At 38.5% G+C, this 19,075-nt stretch overlaps 1 protein-coding gene across 2 annotated transcripts; it reads left to right on the top strand.

The window, feature by feature from the left end:
• The first annotated feature begins 15 nt into the window (after nucleotides 1-15).
• YBX1 (Y-box binding protein 1) lies at nucleotides 16-18,694 on the top strand. 2 transcript variants are annotated; one of them, XM_037827509.1, is made up of 8 exons: nucleotides 16-326; nucleotides 965-1,028; nucleotides 10,256-10,289; nucleotides 12,454-12,543; nucleotides 12,859-13,161; nucleotides 13,603-13,685; nucleotides 17,081-17,346; nucleotides 18,322-18,694. In XM_037827509.1, the coding sequence occupies exons 1-7, from the start codon at nucleotides 161-163 to the stop codon at nucleotides 17,313-17,315; spliced, it is 975 nt and encodes a 324-aa protein (XP_037683437.1). In that variant the 5' UTR covers nucleotides 16-160; the 3' UTR covers nucleotides 17,316-17,346; nucleotides 18,322-18,694. The 2 variants fall into 2 exon arrangements, with proteins under 2 accessions (XP_037683437.1, XP_037683438.1); XM_037827510.1 differs by lacking the exon at nucleotides 12,454-12,543.
• Nucleotides 18,695-19,075: the final 381 nt, after the last annotated feature.

The following is a 19,075-nucleotide window of genomic DNA, read 5'->3' as shown; positions in this document are numbered from 1 at the left end:
GCCTGTCCCGCCATTCTCGCTAGTTCGATCGGTAGCGGGAGCGGAGAGCGGACCCCAGAGAGCCCTGAGCAGCCCCACCGCCGCCGCCGGCCTAGTTACCATCACACACCGGGAGGAGCCGCAGCTGCCGCAGCCGGCCCCAGTCACCATCACCGCAACCATGAGCAGCGAGGCCGAGACCCAGCAGCCGCCCGCCGCCCCGCCCGCTGCCCCCGCCCTCAGCGCTGCCGACACCAAGCCCGGCACCACGGGCAGCGGCGCAGGGAGCGGCGTCCCGGGCGGCCTCACATCGGCGGCGCCTGCCGGCGGGGACAAGAAGGTCATCGGTGAGGGCCGGATGGGGACGGGGGTGGGGCCGTAGGGAAGCCTGGCCGCGGAACCGTTACTCGAAGCCGGGCCAGCAGGCGAGCGCGCGGCGGGCAGGGGCCGACCTCGCCGCGCGCGGCTGCCCCTCCCCCACGCCCCCCCCACGCGCGCGCTCTCCGGCGCCGGCCCGCTCGGTCCGCGTGCCCGGCAGGCGCGCGCGCGCCACCGACCGCGTGTGCGTCGGGGTCCCCTCCTTGCTCGCCGTTGTTCCTGTCTCCCCCACCCAGCTCCCTTCCGCGTGTACCCTGAGGGCGCGGCGCGCCGCCTACGCAGGCCGGAGTGGGCCCCAGCGGCTTCCCCCTTCCCTCACGTGCTCTCCGCCCTGCAGGCGCGCCCGCTCTCTCGCTGTCTTCTCGCACACCCATTTTGGACCCGCGCCCCAGGCCTGCCCGTGGGGCGCACCGCGGCTTCCAGTTCACCCACGTGTCCCGTTAAGGCGTCGTGGTGGCAAAAGCTCGGTTCTGGAAACGGGCTTTGAGGAGAAAAGGCTGTCAGGCGGCCGGGAAGTGTGTGAGGGACCGGGTGTTGAAGTGTAGCTCTTTTAAAAAAGAATACCTGGTAATCGTGGGGTGTTTTGTTTTGTTTGTTTGTTTTCCAGCAACGAAGGTTTTGGGAACAGTAAAATGGTTCAATGTAAGAAACGGATATGGTTTCATCAACAGGTGAGATGACCGTCGCTGAAGCCTCCATCCTACCTCTTGCATGTTTTCTGCCCGGTCTGCAGGCTTTGAGTGGCTTGGGATTGTTTTAAGGATATGTAAGGTGTTTTGAAGGGCGTTTTGATATCTCTGGTGTATTGTTAGTGTGGTTTTCGTTTTCCTTGATGACTGTAAGGTTTAGTGTTTAGAGATTTTCTTTGTTTTGCAGCTGTATCTTAATCTAAAGCTAACTTCAAGGGCTTCATTATGGTACAAAGCAGTTTTAAAAGGCAAGCGGAGTAATTAAGCCATACCATAGCAGTTTAGAGCAAACCGAAGAAACGACAGCCTAATTTTTCTGTTATATAAATTTTGTTATAAGTTTTTCTGTTATATTGGGGTTCACCACGTTTTTGTCCCTTTCTTCTGTACTTTATTGAAAAATGGTATGTGAGAATGTGACCTGCTAGTCAGCATATAGGTTATTTATAACATGCCAACCTTTTGTGTTAAGATGATTTGACAAGCCAAGTATATGTAATTTTATCATCCTTATTGTAGGGTTATATTGCCTTTGTTTAACGTTCCAATATATGCTGTCTTTTAAATACCTCGCATAAAATTTTTATTATGACAATTTTTATTACTGACAAAAGGGTGAGTTGCTTTATTTGTTCATAGGTTTAAATAACATATTTGGAAGCAAATCGTTAGTTTCCTTCCTTAATTTTTGTTTCTCCTACTTCCCTGTTCCAAAATCGTGCCAATTAAGTCCATTTTTATTTAAGTCCTGGCTATATCTTACTAGACTGGCCTTAAGTCGATGATTACTTAACCCTGTTCTTATTATTTGAAGGTGTGGCTATAAACTACACTTTCAGGATTTATCCTTAAAATTGTCTGTAGCAGTAGTGATGGAGAACGTGCGGTTTATTCGCAGCACTCTGCATGGATCTCCCTGGTGAGCCGGGCATCCTTTTCAAGATGGCTGCCAAGGCTAGTGGTGCAGATACATGGGTGTAGAACACTGTGTGTATTAGTGGGAATCTCGGTTTTACAGGTAGGATGTGTAAGCCATCTCAGCATTTTTTTCTTTTTTTTTTCTTTTTTTTTTTTTTCCTGTCCTTATGTCTCTACTTGAGAGAGCTTTAAACAGCTAGTTATTAGAAGAATACTTGAGAGTAAGAAGTAATGTAGAATGCTTGAAACGGAGAGTGTAATGCAGGAAACCAAAAGGGCAAAATCAAGTTTAAAGAATGACTTAATTGAATGATGAAAAAGCATTCATTAGTCCACCATAAAGTGTTGAGGAAAAACTGGAAGTAAAAGGGATTATAAGCATTTGATATAACACATTTGTGTTTTTGGGAAAATATTTTGATTCTTCCAAAATCTTGAGGAATTTTTCACCTTTCATATTGTGTGCCAAGCTGACAGACCAAAGCTACATTTTCTTTTCTTTTCTTTTTTTTTTTTTTTTTAATGGATTACTAGTGAGGAAGGAAGGGAGTGCTTATACATCGATTGACTAGTTTTTAGCTGATTGATCTCTCTGGATTAAGTGTTGCCTACCTTGGAAGCGAATGCTGTAGTTCTTCTTTCAGGGCATCTGATTCACTGGGTCTAGGGTACATTTTTAACAAGAGTCCCAGGTGATAGTCTGAGCCACACCTTGAGAAATCATTGCTTTTAATCTTTGATAATTTCAGTGTCTCCCTTGTGCACATTAGAGGGGGCTGTTAATTTGCATCTTTTTCCTCACAGATTGTAGTTTTTGCATGCTCTTAAAATTTTAGCATGTGCCTTATGTTTTGTTGCATTTTGATAAATGGACACAGGTTATATTTTCAAAGTAAACAATTCATATCTAAGATTTAAAAGTAGTTCTTTACGTATTATAAATATATATTTCTTGAATACTATTCTTTGAATATCTCAGTTTTGGCTTTGCAGTCAACTCAAGTGGGCAAGTTAAATTGGCTTTTGATAATCCTTCGGATTGTCCTAATCTAAGCTATTTTTGTCAAATCGGCTGGTTTAAATGTGCTTCTAAACTGATCATTTTAATGATTCTGTGGCTTTTGTATAAGATGCTGTAAAATCTGATTCCAGTTAAATAAAGGGGAGGTTTGTCTTGATTAAGGAAAATGTGTCTTAAAAAAATGAGAGATTTGGAAGCTAGCAGTTGATTCAATATGTAGTTCATGTGGTGGGACAAATATCAAACTGGACTGTGGATGTACCTGGCTCTCCTGTTTAGGGTGAGTGTAAGAGACGACTCGTGTGTTGTTTCTGTATAAAGGAGAGGGTTCAGTGTTTGAGATGATTGCTGTGATTCTGGTTTCTATGAATTACTTATTCTAGGTTCTTAAGATACTTGAAGTTTTAAACCCTGTCTTTTGTTAAGGACTGATCCATGCTCACCAAACTCATAAAAAAAATAGCATGTCAGTGACAATTTTTTTTATTGGACATGCATCTTTATTAAAGTTATAAGAATAAGAATACTTTTCTGTATTCCAGAGTATTTAAGAAGTCAAAAGTAATCATTTGAAGCTTTTGGGGGTGAAAAAGGAACTTAAAGGGAATCAGATACAGGTCATGAACTGGTGACCTACTGGCTAAATTTACCCCCACATTGTTTTGTTTGGCCAGTACAGTATCTTAAAAAAAAAAAAAAAAAAAAAAAGGAGTTAATTAACAAACATTGAAAATTTAGGAGATATACCAAATGTTTGCATGTTATCATCTTTTAAAATCTTAACTGGCTAGTCTCATGAATATCAGCTTTAGGTAGATACACATTATCTTACCACAGTCTGTATCAGATTTAGTTTTCTTGTGTAGCTGACTTCCTTCCCTTCCTGGTCTCTATGTACATTTGTGTTTATTATCTATGGTCTGGGAAGATGTATAACAAACCAGGTTAGGGAAAGGCTTATCTATCCTTCTTTACAATAATAGGGTACTTAGTCACCCCTGTCGGGTTTAGTCTCACTTAGTGGGAGCCTTCCTTTTTGGGATTCCATGTGTTTATATAACTGATTTAGGTGACTTCCTTCACACAATGGTGATAATAGAAGTAGTTAGTGTTATCAATCACTTGTAAATGCTAAGCAGAATCGTTAATGCTTTAAATGAATTAACTCATTTAATCAGTATCTTTGCGGTATAGGTACTGTCAGTCAGAGAGAGATTAAGAAACTTATCCCACGATGATGCATAGCTAGGAATCGATGGAGCCAGGATTTGAATTCGGTATTGTGTGTCTATAGGATTTGTATTCATTAACTACTGGACTGTGCTGACTCTGAAAATAGATACTAATTGTCTTCAGTTTGGCTGTTACCCACCTAGTTACAGGTAATTTCTTAGAGTGCCTATTAGCTATTGAAAGACACTCTTCAATGATCTCTAACATGTTGTTGGAGCTCCTTTGTGCCAGCTGCTAGTTGCTCAGACTTGGAAAGCTTTTTACTTCATACTGCCTATTTTTCATGTAGTTATGGATTGCTAAAAGTTCTAGTTAAGCATACAGGCAAGTTTTACAAATTAATTAAAGGATTTGTCTAATAGTTAATGTTGAAGCAATCAAGGAATTAAAGGATGAGAATGTTGGACTTTATTTCATTTCTGAATCTCTTTTTATCCTGTTTTTATATGGCCTACCTGTTAGCTAAGAAGGGTCTTATCCATTTTTGTGAAATGGAAAGGATTGTAAAGGAAAAAAGTTTGTAAACCTCCAGAAAGATGACTGCCAGGTCTCTTAAGCAGTTAAGTCCAACTGGTCTAAATTTGATCAAAGATCTGTCTCTAAGCCACAGAAATCAGGAACAGTCCATAACATTCTTGACTAAATGCTGTGACCCTAGGGAAGGCTTCAAGACTTCTTGGTGGTATGCTGCTAAGGAAAGGATGGTGAGGGTGGGGGGCGCCTGGGAAGAGGACACATGTTAAGTAGTGCCCAAGTTACTAGAATGTGTCATTGGCAATCTAAAAGACCTGTGTATTGGTTGACTTCTTCAGAACTGGCACTGGTGAGACAAACAACAGTGGCTTTATGCTCTTTCATTAGCTAATGATCATAAGCTGGCCAGAAGTCATCCATATTCACCAAGTCACTCATGTGTGACTTGGAAGAGGAATATTCTGTCACTATGTAGTGCTCCCCACCACCACCACCACCCCCAAGGTAAAACCCTTTGATCTTAAAATCTCCTAGTACTGTGGCTGCAGTTGCTGAGTTTTCTATTATCTATCTCAGCCCTTGGAAGTATCTACAATCCAGCCCACCTAGGGCAGAATGGTAGAAAAATGGACACTAATCCTGGGGTTTTGTTTTATACTAGGATTATAAATTTTTGCAGTCGTGCAAATTTTGTTATAATGGCTTGGTGTGCTGATCTGGAACAAAATAACAGGATAAGACTTTTTTAAATAAATAAGCTTATATGTTATGCCATTTAAGGAAGTACTGTGGGTTGGCCAAAAATTTTGTTTTATGAAACTTTAGAATATCTTTTATGCTTATAGAGCTAGAGTAAAAAGACATTTCAATTATGGAAAGTAAGCTTTTTTCATATTGCTCTTCCAAGCCATGATGGACTCTAGAATGGACCCTCAGTACTTTTGCTGCTTGTCTTCATTGTGAGACAAGCAGGTATAGTTTATGGCATGGTGGCAATTACTCTTCCCTCTATCCCCTCACCCCCAAACATTGGTTGCAGCTCTCCAAAGGTATTAGGCATTCAATGATCAAAACACCGCCACAATAATTACTTGTTCTGTAGTCACTGGGGAAAATCTAGTGTATGAGTAAGCATCCTTTTCCTATGTTCCTGTTAGAATTTGTTATAAGTGAATAACGATTTCAGTCAGGTTTTGTTTGTACATTTTGGTTACTTTTAAGAAGCTTATCAATCTGGATAGAGACTTAGTAATAGGCATTCAGTGCTGCTACCTGTTTGTAGTTTCATTCTGCTACATTAGGAACTTTTGAAGAGATTGTGCTTCCACTTTCTCTTTAAATCCTAGCAGGATTCCTTCCTTCTTTAGTTTCTCCTGACTTAAAACCTTACCCCCTTTTTTTTTCCTTCAGCCTCTTGCTGTTTGTGAAATTCCTTTTCCCTCGAAGTCAGTACTGTGTCTGCATTTGCTGAATAAAAATGAAGATAGTACTATACTTACAGGTGGGAAAGAGCCTGTGAGGTGTGTTTATCATTCAAAATTTTAAGTGGTAAATGTTGCCCATATCAACAAGAGTTGGAGTGGAAGAATATGATGGAAAGAGTAAAATTGACTGCAGGAAAATGGAAGAAGGGCTGGTGTGTGGTATGTAACTGATACTGCCGCAATATTCTAGATTTGTGACACCTGTGCTGCAGGTAGTAACCACTTGTTATGTGGCTAGTGCAGCTAAACAACTTGGTTATTTGAATCTACTTGTTCATTTGAGTTTTCTGAACTCTGAATACACATCAATTATTTTGAAAACTTAGTATGAAAAGAAACTTAATTTTTTTATATTGTTTATACACATTGAAATGATAGCATTTGGATATATTGGGTTAAATGTCTAACTAAAATTAATTTCACCTATTCTTGCTTTTTAATCTATGGTTACTAGAAAACAAACTTGGATAGTTTACATGCATAATATTTCTCTTGACGACAGTGTTCTAGACACAGGGCTGCAAGTAAAATAACCCTTTTACATAGCAACAGTGTGGATGGGCTTAGGTTTGATTATTGTATGTATGGTGTTCACTAAGTTTAAAAAGAGGAAAAAATAAAATTGCCAAACCTTTTGCTGGGTTTGTATAAAACCAATTGAATCTTGCAAAAATATTATAGGTAAGTTTTGTTTACCCCCATTTTACAGATAAGGAAATTTGCCCAGGGTCATGTAGTTGGTAATGGGTTAGCCAGGATTCCAACCTTGGCTGTCTGGCTCTGGAAATGAAGTATGACTTAATATGCTATAATAGGCTGATAGTATTTTATATAACTAAACTGTAGTCGATAATTCAACCACTGCCTCCAATTGAATGGTGGCCTTCTAGATTGTAATCCTTGAAGATAGGACAATGCCCTATTTTTATTTCTGCCACTTAGCACAAAGTAAATAAGGGAATGAATGTTTGAGGCCCTTGGCCTTGGTGTTCTTTCATTCTAGGTTCAAGTGACCTGTGGGAGATAAGAGGAAGGGAGAAGGTAATATGAAGGAATAGAAATAAGTAAAAAAAAAAAAAAATGCCAGTAATGACAGTTTTAATTTGAAAAGTTGTCCAGAAGTGCATTCTTACTATACAGCTTTTAATCACTCAGAATTAGGGTGTTCTGCACTCTTTACCTCCACTAGATGTTAAGTTCGATAAGGGTGAGGAATATTGGTTCTGTGTGTCATTGTGTCACAGTGCCTAAAAGCAAATGACAACTACTTCTCCTTACTGAAAGCAGCCATTTATTTTGGGACTGTTTTCCTAGTTTCACCTACCTCTTAACCTTCCTAACTAGTTTACTGCTTTATCGTTAATCAGTGCCTAGAACACTGTCTAGTGAATAATTGACACTCAGTAAATATTGGGATTTAATTACGCACTTAAACATCCTAATGATAGGCTGAGCACTAGTGATAGAAGAAAGATGGAGGCACAATCTCTGTCCTCAATCACTTGATGACAGTCTAGTGGAGAGGAGCTCATAAATTAGTCTGCCCTGTCAATAACCTCAACCCTCAGTAGAGTATAGTAAAGGCAGAAGGTACTTCCACTGCCTCCACTGTTAATATTAATAACTAATCATTAAAACATGCTTCTTGGTGAGCCATTTGGGTTCTCTTTTTTTAGTTGCTGCTTTTTCCTTTTCTTTGAGTAAAGTCTCCAGTAGCCATGGCACTATAGGTCTAATTCAGGGTCCAACAGAGGAATTACATGGAATAGTTTTGTGTTCTGTGGGAGAGTACATACAGATGCTTCTATGATGTCCTCTCCTAAAACAGGAGAAACCATTTTCTGTAATCTACCTCTAAGTCTTATAAAATATAAAAATTTCAAGACTGGTACTTCTTAAGATCTCAATAGATCTCAATAGAGTAAAGACTAGAGCCTGTGGAGTGTAATTCTACCACGGTGTGGGCAAGTGACCACTTTAGTTTTCTAACTTGTAGACTGCAGGATTAATAATCATACCTACCTCAGGATTGTGAGGATTGAATAATATGGTATTTGACACAATAACTGGAAGTAACATAGCTGTTCTGTGTTTAGTTTTTCTCATTTTGCAAGTGAAGAAAAAGATCCAGTGACGAAGGAGAGGCTTTCCAAGGGTACACAGCTGTTAATGGTAGAATCAGGACTAAAAATCGGGTTTCCTGTTAGCAGTCTCTTGAATTTCTAGGTAGTCATTCAGCAATTTGCATGCAAATAGATTAACAGTACTCATCATGCAAACTGTAGTATGTTCTATCTTGGCCAAAACTGCATTCTTTGACCTGTCAGATTTCTTCCTGAAATCCAGATATACTTCAGCCATATTTCATTGTAGGCTGATTTAGTGTCAACAAAATACTACTAAGTTGTCTAGTTTGACAATATTAGTGAGCTTTTATTGATTACCACATATCTACATGCCCACAAACCATCTCCCTAAACAGTTTTCAAGGAGGTGGTATTATCTTGTGTGTATTGCCAACTCTGAAGAAAAATTCATCAACGCCTTTTTTATTTTTTATTGCAATGTATAGCATTTTGGGTATTTTGTAATTTCAGTAGTGATTGCAGTTACACCAGAAGACAATGAACCTAGCCAGTGCCACCACAAATATATAGTCATCAGCAGAGCTCATCGTGTCTGACACCCATGCTACCTCTGTCCCTCATCAAATACAAATTCCTTAACTTGAAACAACTTTAAATGCCCTGTTGGGGGCAGTATTGCTCTATCGAGAATCACTACACCGGTCCTACTCTGACAGTTCTTTGTTGGAGTTAGCCCTTAGAGTCCTGGGGAGTCATGTTGGAGATGAGAACTAATTAGTGATGGCTCTGATCTGCTTGTGTGACTCCTGCAAAACAGTTTCCTACTAATATTCAACCAGCTTGAAAGGTGGTCAGTTTTCACTTACCTTAAGTAGTTTCTGCAGTGTTCTGTGTTTTGTTTCTTAAGGTTTAAAATTATTCTGTTCGTGTAAATTTTAAATGAACTTATGATAAGCTCTCAGGCCAGAATTGAAAGAAGTTGATTTTGTGTGGATTCAGTCAGTAAGGCTGTCAGTCTAGTGCACTGTAACCTTTGTTCCTTGTGTCATTAAACACCACCGTTGAGCACTTTTGCACTCTGACCTACTGAGTACAGAGTAGGGAGGATGTTGTCACTAAAGGTCTGGAAATGTTTCTCTGGTGGTTCTTGTTCTTAGCATCAGCACCTTATTCCCAAACTCCAAGCTAGAAAAACTCAAGTCATTCTCCCATTTATGTCACATTCCTCTACTGAAAAGCCTTTGCTAGCTCCTCTACCTGCAGGGTGATAGGGTCCCTATTCTTTAAAAGTTTTGAACCAAATGTTTCAACCATATTTCTTTAGCAACAGTTTGAGTAAACTACCAATTGACGTAAAATGGTATCTAACAGGAAGTGATGGGGTTGTGTGTGCTCATTCATCTTCACTACCTTAGTTACCTAGTATAAATGCTTTGGCATATGAGCAGTATAGATATTGGTATTGTCTCATTTGTACTTATTATGGTTATTTTTATGACTGAGCTAGGTTGGGATGATGAAGAGGAAATGATTGACAGTGAACAGAGAAAAGAGGAAGCTAGTTAATTAACGGAAGGAAATTTGTATCTTTTTTCTCTTGTTGTGAACACCCGTAATCCAGAGGTAAGGGTGGGTGTGCTGAAACTGTTAATGTTTAGCAAGGTGAGGAGTGGCAGAATATATGTTGCCTAGTCACCACTACCTCTCCTAACAGCTTCATAGGTCACTTTGATTTCTTAGGTTTTCTTGCTTTTTCATGTATAGTTAGTGAGGTAACAACTTTTTGCAATGACGTAGTCTCTAAAGCAAAGATTATGGTCACTTTCTAACATTTTTTTTTCCCCTGATAGCTGGTTTGCAGCCAGAAAGTCCCTGGAAGAGTTGGAAAAATGAGGGTGGGATATGTAGTGAAGTGCCAGATGTATTCTTACTCTTTGGCAATATGAAATGTATTCTTATTTCTTACTTGTTCAACATGATTCTGTCTTGCAGGAATGACACCAAGGAAGATGTGTTTGTACACCAGGTGAGTGCTTGTGTAGATATTTATGCTTCTGGCTCAAGGTTTGTGAGAAGAAAAGTGTGTGTATCTTTTCAACTGTTATTCTTTACAAAAGGTCCAACCATCAAAACAGTTTTTAGTTGCTTCAGGAAGCATAGTAGCACTTAAATGTATACATTGAAACATTGTGTTGGCAGTCTATTAAAATAGGTGTTTCAAATTTGTATTTTGTTAATGGCTGTACCTTAAAAAAAAAAATTGTTGAGTCTGCTATACTCCTTGCACTAAATTTTGGAACCTAATTTTAAATGAATAAATAACCTCTGTGAACCCTAACTTGAAGGAATGTTGCATTGGCAAGATGGTTACAAATGCTGTTAGGCTTGCTTCTGTGGTAAGGACATACTACAATAATCATGGGGAAAATAGGACAAAGATGCAGAGCATATTAATTTGAAATGGTTGCCAGAAGATTAGCAGGGTCAATGTAGATCTTTGAATGGGTAGGGCAGTTTTTTACCTTTGGAGAGCTTTGACAGGCTTGGAAATTTTAGAAATCTTCATTAGTCTAAGGTTAGGTGAACAGGCAGTATGGCAAAGTTGGTAATTACTCATTAATCTTTATGTTAGCTTCCAGTACTTTGGAAGGAAAAAACTATAGGATATGTGCTACATGTGCCGAACTTCCTCCTCAAGTACCATTTAAGGAAAATGTTTTGGAAAATGCTCAAGCAGTAAGGAATTAAATTATTGTGTAAAGTAAGCCATTGCCAAATAAACATCAATACATTAAACTTGTAGGCTCTGTTGGACTTATTGCTGCCTATCAGCAACCCTCTAGGGTTGCTAGATGGTGTGGCAGGGGTTGAAGATGTTGACTAAAATAAGAAGTTTGGAATTTTAATTATCCATACTTCTCCTAACCCCTATGACTGCAGGTAATTAAGACTTGGCTATATATGCATAGGTATGAAAACTGCGGGACAGTTTAGATGACAGATGAGATCATTTATTTGATTGAACTTATATCACCCAGTTGTGCTGACAACAAGTTTGTCACCAATATGCTTTCCTCTTTATTTTGGAAATGGTTTCAACATTTTGTTGTTTCTTGAGACTGTGTCTGGCTGTTCAGGTTTTAGTGCTATATCAAGGAGACTGTGGTTTTGGGCAACTTAGATTAATAATTGGCCTCAGACTTGTTGGTTGTCCTGCCTCCTCTGGAACAGAAATGCATGACCGATCCTGTAATAGATACTGCTGTGATGTAGTGGAAAGAACATGGGATTTGGCATCGCAAGACCTGGATTTAGAAAAGTCCCCACTCTGCCGCTTACTAGCTGTTTGGCCTTGGGCAAGTCACCTAACTTATAAAGGCCTGTTTAATTATCTGTAAAAAAAGGAATGATAATGCCTTACATCATCTGTTGTAGTGAAGATTGAATAGTTAATGTGTGAAAGTATTCAATAAAAGTATTGAATAAAAATGTGAAGTGTTACTCGTTCCTTTTTACTTTTCCCTAACAGTCTGTAGAAGTATAAGTAAAACATCTATAATGTAAGATTTATTTGGGGGGGGGGGGTAATAACCAGTTGCCACCATGCAGTCAGATAATATAAAAAGTGGCATAGTTAATACATGTGAATTGCATTTCTGTTGAAGCATCATCACAAGCAGGTTGGAAGGAATTTTGGTTGACATTTGTAATTGAGTTTGATATTGTAACACAGGGACAAAGTTGATCTGGTCAACTTCTGAAGCAATAAAACCAAACTTGCCTGTCATCTAAACTGGCCCTGGTGTGGGGCAAGCTTCTACTATTAAGTGCAGTCTTTGGGGTATAGATGGATAGCCTCATTTTGTCAAAGCCACCTATAATGCTTTTGCAAAAAGCATTTTAAAAATTAATATGTTGATGTATATGTCCTGAGTGTTAATTGACTTGTTTTTGTTTTGAAAATAGTGGTAAAATGCTTGGGCCCTGTAAGACTGGAGTATTTTTGGTTGAGGTTGGGGGTAGCATTGGTCCCTGTTTTCCTAAACTTATTGACGGTCTGGTCTTACTTAAAGCTAATTTTAAGATTAAGTGTAAATCCAAGCTAAAATAACATTGACTCTAGTACATTTTGAATGAAAAAGCACATTATTCTCCCCTGTTAATCTATTTTTGGAATGTGATATTACTAGACTGCCATAAAGAAGAATAACCCCAGGAAGTACCTTCGCAGTGTAGGAGATGGAGAGACTGTGGAGTTTGATGTTGTTGAAGGAGAAAAGGTGAGGATGCTTTTTGTGTAAAGGTTTGACTTCAGTTTGGAAATATTTTGGAGATCTCATCCATTAGGATGGTGGCTCTAATGCGATAGATGGGTCAGGTGACCACATGAACTCAGGTGCATCAAGCCTAATGTGCTGGCTGCAGTTAGAGGGCAATCTCTTCAGAACAGTGAGGAACTGGTATTTAGTTATTTCTATGCACCCCTGGCCACATAGACCCTTTTTTAAAAAAAAGTATCTGTTTTGTTGAATTTTTTTAAAAGTGTGCTTGATTTCCTTTGTCACTATCAATATATAATATAATGGCTTTTGTAGGGGGCAGAGGCAGCAAACGTCACAGGCCCTGGTGGAGTTCCAGTGCAAGGCAGTAAATATGCAGCAGACCGTAACCATTATAGACGTTATCCACGTCGTAGGGGTCCTCCACGCAATTACCAGCAAAATTACCAAAATAGTGAGAGTGGGGAAAAAAACGAGGGATCAGAGTGTGCTCCTGAAGGCCAGGCCCAACAACGCCGGCCCTACCGCAGGCGACGATTCCCACCTTACTACATGCGGAGACCCTATGGGCGTCGACCACAGTATTCCAACCCTCCTGTGCAAGGAGAAGTGATGGAGGTAAGTTTAACCAAAATTAAAAAAGATCAACAATTACATGTTGGTGTTTTAACCATTTTGTTGTCCTCCCCAAATTGCAGCTGCTTTTCATGAATATTGAATATAATTTCTAATTGCACTCCACTAAGTGAGCATTGGCATTTTCCAAAGAAAGTTGAAGTAGATAATGGTTCTTCTCATTATTTGTCTATTGTCAGTGAGTGACTAGTATCACCTATGAAAATTGAAAGATTACATTAAGTGTGTTAGAAGAAAAATATCATTTTGTCAAAATAGTAATCATTTGGGAAGCACTTTTTTATTCCTAATAACCAAAAGAAAAATAATTATAGTGAATCACAATGAATAGATTATTTGGACCTTTATTTTAGAATTCTTGTATTCAGACTTGAGATTTGTCTGTTACTGATCCAGTAGGCTTGATTTATGTTGTCTTTTCAGGGTGCTGACAACCAGGGTGCAGGAGAACAAGGTAGACCAGTGAGGCAGAATATGTATCGGGGTTATAGACCACGATTCCGCAGGTAAGGGCCATATTCATCTGTTTGTATTTAAAATTCCTCAAGTGTATAATAGGACTTATTGTTGGAACTCAGCAGCAGTAAGCGTCTTCTGGGTTATTTATTTGTTAAAACTTCACGTTTTCTTTCATCAGATGCCTAGGAGGTACACCTGAATGAAGTCAGTAATCTTTTTGAGAATGTGTTCTTTGCGTCTTCTTTGCTGGCATTGGTTAGAAATAGCTTGTATACATGAGGTCTACCTTATTACAGTTTTGTTTTTGTTTTAATGAGGGTATGGACTTTCAGATTTTCTTTCCTTGAACAGGTAAGAAAATAATGTAAACCATATGTTAAATCTTTTGGACCTGCTTCATTGGGAGGGAGAAAATTAATAAGCCTTAGGAGTATCTGAACTCTGCACCATGGCATAACTGAGTCAACAGAGTAAGTTTTATCTCTAAGATGGCTTAGTTTTCCATTAATTACTTCTTGACTTAGGTATGTACTGTTTTGGGTTTTTTGTTTGTTTGTTTGTTTGTTTTTCAAGAGGGGGTGGGTGTTTTGTCACACCAAAGTTGCCATGTGAAATCACTCCATTAAGAATGTACATTTTGGGGAGGAAACCCAGTCCTAGGCTAACATTAAAAAGCCAACCTACCTACTTAGATATTAGAGAATCCCTTTTAACAGATGTTTAAATATCACTGGGGAATTACAGTAATTAGGGAAAAGCTCTGTGAGCGAAGCATGTGCTATGTATGACAGGTAGTACTTAAGAATTAAGCTGATAGAGTAATAACTTTTCTTAACTCTAAAAAGCCAGACAAATAAGTTTAAGAAACAAGTTCATTACTATAGAAGTACCCAAAGCCTTGTGATGACGCTACAAGAAAGAGGGTTTCCATATACAAATGTTGCACTAATTTTACTAAAGGTGGAGTACTAATTGAAGCTTTAAAAACAGAAAGTCCCAGTTGAGATTATACCATGTTGATCAGTGTATTTTTAATTATGAAAATGGGCTCTAGCCCCAGCTGGTATGTAACCCTGTGGCTTCAGGGACCTTTTAGGTATCAGCTACCAGGTGATTGTATTATCCTTGTAATGCTAGATGTTGGGGATAGATGGAGTTTTCACTGTCTGGTGGTGGATTATCCATTCAACCATTTGAATGAAGGATTATTTTTGATGCTGATAGATTGGATTTTGTTGGATCTTGAACTAAACTATGGTTCAAACTGTTGTAAACCTGGATAAAGATACCGTATTGAATTATTGTTACAAACTATCATTTTTTAAATGGTGATAGATATTTTTAAAGTTGGTTTAAAATAGGCTCTCCTGGTAGTCTGTCCATTAAGTCCATGAATGTCAACAGCAGAATCCTTGGCTTTTTGATATGCTGGAGAGGTGCTTAAATTTTCTGCCTAGTTTTAATGCTGTCCTTAAAAATAGCATGTAAGTTTTTTTGTGTGTTTGAGTACTTCAGTTTTACTGTTGACTGTATTGTCAGTTTTTATATGTGACCTTTTGACAAACCTATGTTTATGAGTATATAGAATAATTGACAGTGCTAGATAACTGCTAGTGATGACTTAAATTCTTAAAAGTTTACAATGAAGTTATCAGTGAGAGTACAGGGCTTTCAAAACTATTTAGTCAGCAGTTCTTTGTTCAGATGGGCAGTAAATGAAACAGATACTGCCCCTGATGCTTACCTAGAAGGAATAGCTACCTTTATTTAGATAGTAAGAAATTTTCATTCATAAGTCTGCGTTAGAGCTCAGTGCAAGCCAGGGAATGCCTTACGAACACTTTCAACTGTATCATCCATCTTGAATGTGATGTTACTTCGTTCTAAGATCAGGAGGCCAGCAATTTTTTTCTGTAAAGTTCCAGAAAGTAAATATTGATTGCCTACTGTAGCAAGCACTTTTCTGGATGTTGGATATGGCAGTGAACAAAAACATCATCCATTTCCATCCTTCATGGAGCGTACCTGCACTATCATCAAAAAAACTCATACCTATTAGTTGTCATTTCCCATTCCCTTTTTCCTCAGCCCCTAGCAATCACTAATGTGGTTTGACTATGGATTTGCCTGTTCTTGGTGTTTCGTATAAATGGTATCATACAGTGGGTGGCCTAGTGTAATGTTTTCAAGGTTTCATCCATGTTTTGAACTTAATTCCTTTTAAAAGCCAAATAGTACTACATCGTATGGACATAGCGTATTTTATCTGTTCATCAAATTGATAAATATTTGGGTTGTTTATAGTTTTTTACTATTACTACTAATAATAATTCGCAACAATTCATATACAAAGTTTTCACTTCTCTTGAGTATACTTAGGAGTGGAATTGTTGAATGGTGACTAACTTGAGGAGAACTGCCAGTCTGTTTTCCAAAGAGGCTACTCGACTTTATATACCTACCAGTAATGGAGGGTTGCAGTTGCTCCACATCTCTTGTGGTATCCATCTTTTTAAATTTGGGACCTGACCAGCTAAGTGAGAAGTGGCAGCATCATTTACTGAGGTGGGAAGACTGGGAGAAGAGCAGATTCATAGGGGAAACATCTTGAAGGTTCTTATTTTTTCTTTCCGATCTTGTTTATTTGAAACATCGATAGTGTGTGAAGCTTTATCCAGTCTCTTTATCCTACTATTTTTGCTCCTCAAATTTATTAACTTACTCGGTTGCTTAAAGGAAATAAGTCTGACCTGAAGAACAACATTTGGTACCTCAGCCTTGTCTCCTAGGACCTTGAACTTTAATTTGATAAAGTCACCACTGATTTTATCTATTCTGTTATCTCCTCTATCCACTTACTGAGGGTATTCTTTGGCCTGTGCTTTGTTTGTGTCCATCTTTCTTGTAGCCATTTTAGTGGGTGTGAAGTGTGGTTATCTTGTCATGGTTTTGATTCGCTTTTCACTAATGATTAATGATCGCTATAATTGTGTAAGGAGAGTATCTTTGTTTCTCTTCTTTTATTTCCTGTCTTTTTAACAAATGTTCATCCTTCTCAAATCTGATTACCAAAAGACACATTTAATGTTTTAAAATGACATCACAAATATTGATTACTTTGTGCCACTATTGGTTTTTTTCAATAATTAACTTTTTACTAGATTTTACTGTGGATGAGACATTTGCTCGAGTCTGTTAAAACCAGTTTTCAAGTACTCATTCCAATTTATGCTTTCAACTACTGTTTCAAAATCACCTCATTTTGTTAGTGAAATATGCAAGAACCAAATGTTCTCTTTAACTGTTGTTGACTGCATACCACTTACAGAATGTCAAGATTTGGAGGTTTAGTTGAGTGAACCAAGTATTAACACTGAAACACTGTGAGAGGTGTATTGAAGAAAGGATGTTTTATCTCAAGTTTGCACAATGTTGATTCCAGGGGCCCTCCTCGCCAAAGACAGCCTAGAGAGGATGGCAATGAAGATGATAAGGAAAATCAAGGAGATGAGACCCAAGGTCAGCAGCCACCTCAACGTCGGTACCGCCGTAACTTCAATTACCGACGCAGACGCCCAGAAAACCCTAAACCACAAGATGGCAAAGAGACAAAAGCAGCCGATCCACCAGCTGAGAATTCGTCCGCTCCCGAGGCTGAGCAGGGCGGGGCTGAGTAAATGCCGGCTTACCATCTCTACCATCATCCGGGTAAGTAAAGCCTAGATGGCCTTCTGGCCTCTTCTTATGTGACTCAATCCTGAGTGGTGCCCATCTCGCTTTATTAATGCAAGAAGTGGGGTGGGGAGAACAGTTTATGAGAGTAAAGGGTAAGCCATTTATTTACAATGTCTTCATTAATTTAAATCACCAAAATACTCCATTTTAGGACTGTTGAGTATCAGGGCCATACCTGGGACCCTCTCAGCCACCTCAGTTGTAATATTAAGTGGCCTGTCTTCGCATTGTTTATCTTGAATAGTAAAACCTTTCAGCTTTTCTGAATCTTGATTTCACCAGAAAACTGAGGGAAAGACCTATAACCTTGCTCTAAAGTATATTAATTACATTGTATTTATTTATACTTCACTTTCTAAAAGAAGGGGGATAACTACTAGAATTAATCTAGGTGATGATGATTGATTAATGTAGTCTGTTTGGGGAAAGTGGCAACTTTGGCAGCATATCTTTTAATTTGTTTTGTTTTTGCTGTTGGGAGAGATAGGAGCTTTTGTTATTCCTAAAAAAAAGACTTTAACTCCTTATTTAGAGTTATAAGACTAATAATTCTTGAGCAGATCAAATGACATATTTATGTTCTTGTTACTTTAGCTTATTCTTGTTACCCTTAAACTCCAAAGTTAAAGGGATTCCTTTGCATTCAGCTCTTTACTTGACACTGGGAGACATGTAGTTGTCTCTGTCTCTAAATTATCGTTTTCAGCCAGCAGTACTTTGCTCTGTACTATTTTCATGCACAAGGCCATCCAGAATCCACAGGCAACCATTCTTACTACTCAGCAGTGTCCACACCTATTGTAAATCACTGTCCTTGGGTTAACCCAGTAAGAAATTATTTAATGCCTTCCTATACTTAGCTGATGTGACCTGGAGCAATTGGTACACTAAATGAACATGCATTGAATTTCATTTAATTAAATAATCTTTAATTTTTTTTCATTACAGTTTAGTCATCCAACAAGAAGTGAATATGAAATTCCAGCAATAAGAAATGAACAAAAGATTGGAGCTGAAGACCTTAAGTGCTTGCTTTTTGCCCGTTGACCAGATAACTAGAACTATCTGCATTATCTATGCAGCATGGGGTTTTTATTATTTTTACCTAAAGACGTCTCTTTTTGGTAATGACAAACGTGTTTTTTAAAAAGCCTGGTTTTTCTCAATACACCTTTAAAGGTTTTTAAATTGTTTCATATCTGGTCAAGTTGAGATTTTTAAGAACCTCATTTTTAATTTGTAATAAAAGTTTACAACTTGATTTTTTCAAAAAAGTCAACAAACTGCAAGCATCTGTTAATAAAGGTCTTAAATAATTGTCTTTGTGTATATTTCTCAGTTATTTTATTTTTGTTTATGAGTCCTTAGGTGGTTGTGGAGCCCTCAGCTTAAACTTGCAGTCTGCAAATGGGTAAGATTCACTGGTGAAGGTAATTCCTCAGGGAAAATTTCCTTAAAATCTTTAATCCTTTTCATTGGGTGACGTAACAGTGGCTTCATACTAAGAATTATAACATTTCTTCTACTAATCTGTCCATTGTTCATTTAATGATTATTTTCCCTTACAGGTAAACTTTTTAGTATTGGAAACTATTGATTGTTTTTCTGAATATATACCGTCCCTCCTTGTGTTCCCATGCTTTTTTCTCACCCTATATAATGGCAACCTAAGCAGAGTCTTAGGAGACAGCATAACTTGGGC

Source organism: Choloepus didactylus, chromosome 2 (assembly GCF_015220235.1).
Source record: "Choloepus didactylus isolate mChoDid1 chromosome 2, mChoDid1.pri, whole genome shotgun sequence".
In the NCBI taxonomy this organism is placed as follows: Eukaryota; Metazoa; Chordata; class Mammalia; order Pilosa; family Megalonychidae; genus Choloepus; species Choloepus didactylus.
The sequence above is the reverse complement of the archived record's forward strand: the minus strand, read 5'-3'. Positions and strand labels throughout refer to the sequence as shown.